At 37.4% G+C, this 6,736-nt stretch overlaps 1 protein-coding gene across 1 annotated transcript in view; it reads left to right on the top strand.

Moving 5' to 3' along the window:
• The first annotated feature begins 1,878 nt into the window (after positions 1–1,878).
• Positions 1,879–6,736, top strand: part of EML5 (EMAP like 5) — an 87,035-nt gene continuing 82,177 nt past the window's right edge. The window contains 1 exon segment of the mRNA XM_031553778.1: positions 1,879–1,955. Coding sequence (XP_031409638.1) covers positions 1,879–1,955 — 77 coding nt within the window.

Below are 6,736 nucleotides of genomic sequence, written 5' to 3'. Positions count from 1 at the left end.
TTTTTTTTTAATTTCAAAATACAGTTTACTTGATTTTTGATATTATTTTGATATTTTGATATCGCTCACAGGATTAAGCTTTTGATTTAATACAGCACTTTTATCTGGTATCGAAGAAATTAAGTAAGGTACTGCTCAGAAAAATGGCAAGGCTGTCTAGTCTGTATTGTTAAGGATCAATCACATGCTCAGTTGTAATTTTAAAATCTTTTCCTAAGCTGTATATAGATTTATAATGCTGTTATAGTAATATCAGTGATTTTTTCACTCATACAGTAGTTATTTGATTTGAAATAATCTGTTAATTTTGCTACTTTCATGTGGTAAATAATATACTTCTTAGCACTTGAATTAACTTGAAGGGACTCTATAATTTTAATTTTCTTCTAAGTTACGTGGCAGAGTGCAAAAGTTCCCCAGGCTATCTTAATAACATAGATGAATCATGGAATCATAAAATTACTCAGGTTGGAAGGGACCTCAAATATCATCAAGTCCAACCACAGCCTAACTATAATACCCTAACTCTAACAAGCCTCTGCTAAATCATAGTTCTGAGCACCACATTCAAACGGCTCTTAAACACATCCAGGGACAGTGACTCAACCACCTCCCTGGGGAGCCTATTCCAATGTTTAACCACCCTTTCTGTAAAGAAGTGTTTCCTAACGTCCAACCTAAACTCACATTGGCACAACTTGAGGCCATTTCCCCTCGTCTTGTCACCTGTCACCAGTGAGAAGAAACCTACCCCGCTCTCATGTAAGCACCTTTCAGGTACTGGAAGAGAGTAATAAGTTCTCCCCTCAGCCGCCTCTTCCCCAGACTAAATAGCCCCAGCTCCCTTAGCCTCTCCTCATAGGGCTGATTTTCCAAGCCCTTCACTAGCCTTTACTAAGCCATTCACAAGCCAGGATGCCATTGGCCTTCTTGGCCACCAGGGCACACTGCTGGCTCAGGTTCAGCCGACTGTCCATCAGAACACCAAGGTCCCTTTCCATCAGGCAACTTTCCAGCCACACCTCCCCAAGCCTGTAGGGTTGCCTGGGGTTATTGTGACCAAAGTGCAGGACCTGACACTTGGCCCTATTGAAACTCATGCCGTTAACCTTGGCCCATCGATCCAGTCTGTCCCTCTGCAGTGCCCTTCTCTCCTCTGGCAGATCAACACTCCCTCCCAGCTTGGTGTCGTCTGCAAACTTACTTACTCAATCCCCTCATCAAGATCATCAGTGAAGATGCTAAACAGAAGCGGTCCCAGTACTGAGCCTTGGGGGACACCGCTCGTGACCAGCCACCAACTAAATCCAACTCCATTGACCATGACTCTTTGGGTCCGGCCATCCAGCCAGTGCTTCACCCAGTGGTGTGTACACCCATTCAGACCATGGGCAGCCAGCTTCTCCACGAGAATGTTATCGGGGACAGTGTCAAAGGCCTTACTGAAGTCCAGGTAGACCACATCGACAGCTTGACCCTCATCCACTAAGCGGGTCACCTTGTCATAGAATGAAATCAGGTTTGTCAGACAGGATCTACCATTCATAAACCCATGCTGACTGGGCCTGATCCCCTGGTTGACCTTTAATTGGTCTGTGATGGTTCCTGAGATTATCTGTTCCATAACCTTCCCAGGCACCGAAGTGAGACTGATAGGCCTGTAGCTACCAGGATTATCTTTCCGGCCCCTTTTGAAGATGGGCGTCACATTTGCCAGTTTCCAATCCTCCGGGACATCCCCGGTTAGCCAGGACTGCCGAAAAATGATGGACAGCAGCTTGGGAATCACATCTGCCAACTCCCTCAGCACTCTAGGGTGCAATCCATCTGGTCCCAAAAAGCATCCAGCTTTCGCAGAAGGTCCAAAACTATCTCGCCATGGATCATGAAGGGCTTATTCTGTTCCCCATCCCTATCTACCAGCGCAGGGGGCTGTGTTCCCAGGAATGCTCAAGGTAGATCCTATAAAATTCTCTTCAAAATAAATACAGTCAAGATTTTCAGCAGAGTGAGATTCTGTTAAGAATGCATCTGCTTTAGACTGAATTTCCTTTGGAACATTAGGGAAATGATGGAATGTTACAGGTGTGTGTAACTTCCTTGTGTTAGGTCTCGGATTACTCTGGTTAGTCTAGTGGCTAAAAAAACTTTCCAGTGTTATTGTTTGTAGTATTGTTATAGCTTCTACAAGTATTTTGAAGGGTAGTGTCTATTTATATTGAATTGCTTGATTTACACCAAGAAGCTCAAAATCAGAAGCAAGATCCCCATAACAATTTGTAGCAAAAGATTGAATTTTTAGGCTAGGCTTTTATTAAATCTATCAGTCACATATTGCAGAAGATAGAAATCACCAAGAATTCCAATTTGTACTATCTGATAATAAATCCATGGAACTTCTTTAGTGTTGACTACCTTTACTTTCATTTCAAGTTTTTATCTTTCTGCTTCAATTTACTGCTTGATCATGAAAATAGCAAAAGTAATTTCAGTATTAATAAGAGGTAGGACAAATTGTGGTATTTGTTAGTAGCCCATACCTGCTTTGAGAAAATCAGACTTACAGACATCATCTTCTTCTGCTTGTAAACTTGAAAAAAATAGGTCTTTCGAGGACCATATCCTGATACTTCTATTGTTTTTCTGATAGATGACATATTCTGTTTCTCTGCTATGTTTAAGGCAAAATCTTTGACCATTTCTGTTAGAAAAATCTTTTTTTCCCCCTTAGTATTTTAACTAGCTGCTAGAGAATACCTGTGTTATTAAATCTTCACAGAAATTTCAGGTCTGTTCTGCAGAGTGACTTTCCTTAGCCTAGCTGAAAAAGACTTTCTGTTCATTGTAAGTCCTCACAGCTGTGGAAAGTCTTCCTAGTAGACTCCTTTTCATTCAAATAGGGTCTGTAAGATGGTGCCTTATACCTAAGCTTCTATCAAAGTGCTGAGTATACAGATACTACTTCAGAAGACTCAGAAGGCAATTCTTCCAGCCAGTTTTCCTGAATTTCATGTCAGTGCTTGATCTTCCAACATTTTCATGGGAATTCTTAGTTATAGTAGTTACTGTTTTGGTCTGCAGGCAGGATGGATCAATGTCTGTGTCTGTATACCCAGATGGTCTGATTCTTTTGCTTTATAAACATGCTTCCACACATTTCGGTCAAGAAATGTGCTGCTTCAACTCCTATCCTAACAATGATGTCCAGGTTTATACTGCTTAAATATTCATGCAGTCATCTTTGTCAGATATTTTGAGGAGTTTTAAAATGTTATTTTAAAAAAGTGTTGAATAAACTTTCCTTTTATAGACAACTTGGATAATTTTTATACACACTTTATATTATTGTTGTGATGACATTTGGAAATCATAGTCTAAGAAAAAAAGAATACTGAACCAGGGTTTAAATGGGTGGGAAAAGGTTTATTTGCTCTAAAGCAGTCCTGATGGAATAGTTAAAACAAATGAAGAAAGCATTGGTTAATTAATGAGCAATATTAATTAGAGAGGATTAGTCACTTTGCTAGTGTACCTGTGTTTGCTAGGTATGTACAAAGCTGATGTTTACAGCATTGAATTTGCCTAAATACATCTTGGTGAAGATAACTTGGTTAGTGATGGTATTCACTTCACAACAAAAATAGACTGCACTGTATTTCTTCTGTGAGCAATATTTAAACTTTATTTCAAATCGGCAGACTTATTTGAAATTTTCTCTGGCCCCCTAGAAACAGGAGGGACATATCTAAAGAGATAAGTGCCCAAATTTTGGAGAGAATAATATCATTTTAAACAAAATGATTGACTTTATAGGTACCACAAGTGATACTTCTGCTGGTGATTTAGCCAGATCTATGACAGATTACATTCAGGGAAATATTTTCACTATTACTGTGGAATAGGATAGATTGCAATTTGAACTTTCCTTGTCTTTATACAAGGGTATATTGAATTAGATATGTGACATACTAGCATATGTCAATAAAAAGTTCAATTCAGGTGAGTAATTAAACTAAAAAGATGACAAACAAAATTGAAGCAAAGGACCAGACCTAACAGTAAGGCCAAAATGTAGTTTTGAGATAGTGCCAATAGGTCTTGTAAGGTCATTGTATTCTCATGTCCAGCTCATGCTTTTCAGTCCTGATTGAATATTGTGTTATTTCTTTACTGGAATTGGAGAATGAAGCTTGTGCACAGATTTATAATGATGCTTTAAAAGACTAGGCAGAAAAGAAATTGTACTACTTAGCTTTGTTTTATTTATATGGTACATTTTTGTGACTAAATCTGTTTGGATCTAATGTTATAAAAACAGCACCTCTTCAATTTTCTGAATTATAGGGTAACATTTTAATAATAAAAGAAGCTCCTGAAATATCACTGTGGTGTAGATGTGGGCAAGCATGATGCATATACACACATACCGCTGTATGTCTCCATTTTAACAAGGCAGGATTCAAGCTGAAGGAGTGGATTAATTCTATGTTTTGGTTAGCTGACAACTCTATGAACTGCTCCTGACATTTAGAACTGTGTTAATCCTTGTTCCCTGCTTATAATCCCTCCACAAGAGCAAGCAAGGTGAATGATGCTTTATCATAGGTAGAGACAAGGCATCTGACAGCATCTCGAGATTGCCTGGGGATTTCTGGTGGTGAATATGACATTTTAAGTAATTTTTTCTTCCACAATACTTAAAGAAATAACATTAAAAAACTGAAGAACTGGTAAATATTTGACTTGGTATTTTTTTGTGTTTGTTTTTAGGTCAAGGTTGCATTTTTAGATGCATTTTTATTTACATGTTTCTTTTTTACTTAACACTATCCATTGCTGCTTTTTCTAACATAGAAATTAATGACATAAAAATGAATAACCTATGAAACGTTATTCAGTGCTAAGTTCATTTATAAATAACTATGATTTTATGTTTGGCAGGCTACAACATACGCTTTTGATAATTGGTGTACTTTATTACCTTATTGGGAATACACAACTGCATCATTAGGCTTGAGATAAACATAATTGTAGAGCAGAATACTTGCATTTTCTTGAAAGTATTTCTCATGAATGCTATTTATCTGTCTTCTCTTTTGTAGAATTTTTCAGTAATTATGTTAATGAGTCCAGATATGCAACAGTTTTTATTGTCTATCAAGTACACATTGACCTTGGAATTTTTTCAATATTGCACTTACCCATGCTTTCCTGTTCCTTTATGCTTCTGATTCCTGTTGTCTTTTTGTTTGTTTTAGAAAACTGCTTAACTGTTGTATGTCTGTGCTGTTGCTTAAGTGACTCACAAGACAGAAAGCAAAATGAGAATTTCAAGTACTTTCTTCAGAGCATTCTGGGCTCTTTCCCATTCATATAACTAAGTAGTTTTAAGTGTTCTCCCAACTTTAAGTGATGCCCTGGCTCATTTCGTGTTTATGGACATGAAGTGAGATGCAGAGATGGTAAATTCCAGAAGAGGTGGCTTTATTTTCTGTAGCAGTATAATGGGACTAACGCCTGCAAGGATCTGCAGGAACTGGCAGTTAGTTCTAAGAATCTTTTTCCTCAGTTTTCATATCTTTTGGCTTGGAAACTTTGCATCAGTGTTACTACACTCATTGTCTAACTCTCTGAAGATCATCTTGTCTTTTTGTTCTCTTCTGCTGAGTTTTGGAGCAGATAAAGAGCTAAAGGTTTTTGTCAGATTTTATAGGTTGCTTATAAACAAGCCTTTAGATAAAGGAAATGTAATGTTGGTTCCACCACAAAGTATGTTAATAGTTGAGACTATAAATGGTGACCCAGCATCAGTGGGATGAGCATTTCCTATGAAATAGATGCTTTTCTGTACTACTTTTTTGCAGCTGGGAATCAGTATACAGTTTTAGTCTTTCCATCTGCTTTGTATTCCTGTCCTCAGTACAGACTCTTATTTTGAAGCTGTATGCTTGTACAATTTAAGGAATCTTCTAAAAGCTATTTATGATACTGCTGGTGCTCTGATAACAAGTATGTAACAGGCCTAGGAATGATGCTTCATAGTTGTTTTTCTTATGGGAAATAGTCCTACCCAGATTTGATCTATATCAATTTTGATGAGAAATGTTTGCTGCTTAGATCTGTTCCTGCTATAATGACTTCAGCAGTATGACATAAATGATTTGTAGTTTCTCCTGTCATACTTTCTGGGGAAATATGGGTAAGTGGCAGCTATTAAGAGAATATCCACAACTATATGTAAAATCTCTTGAAATTTATGATGAAAATATTTTTCTCTATTTACTTGTAGAAACAATTTCACACTTGAAATTAACTTTTCTTTAATAGATATCTGAGATGCTGTTATTTTACTGCAGCATTCTTTTCTACTGGTGCCCTAGTTTTATGAAGCTCAGATGTAGTCATGTGAATATACTCTTGGATTTTCATCCAATATTGTTGCTAAGGAAACATCATCTTTAATATTGTATCCTTGTCTGCAGCTTGTCTGTATTAATCAATGCTTGTTAATGCCCAGCATGAAACAAGAGAAGAGGAAAAAATCTTGATTTGTTTTATAATACAGTTGTTGGAGACTATTCTCCTTCTAGATCCTTTGCCCCTACAAACCTCATACAGACTGCAGGGTCACTCTATGTCTCTGCTGTCATCCCAGACAGACATAGTATCGACAGATTCTATACATTTCTTCAAGAGTCTGTCATTAATAATTAACACTGTTGATTTAATGTTAGTA

Source organism: Meleagris gallopavo, chromosome 5 (genome assembly GCF_000146605.3).
Source record: "Meleagris gallopavo isolate NT-WF06-2002-E0010 breed Aviagen turkey brand Nicholas breeding stock chromosome 5, Turkey_5.1, whole genome shotgun sequence".
In the NCBI taxonomy this organism is placed as follows: domain Eukaryota; kingdom Metazoa; phylum Chordata; class Aves; order Galliformes; family Phasianidae; genus Meleagris; species Meleagris gallopavo.
This window is presented reverse-complemented; position numbering and strand designations above follow the sequence as displayed.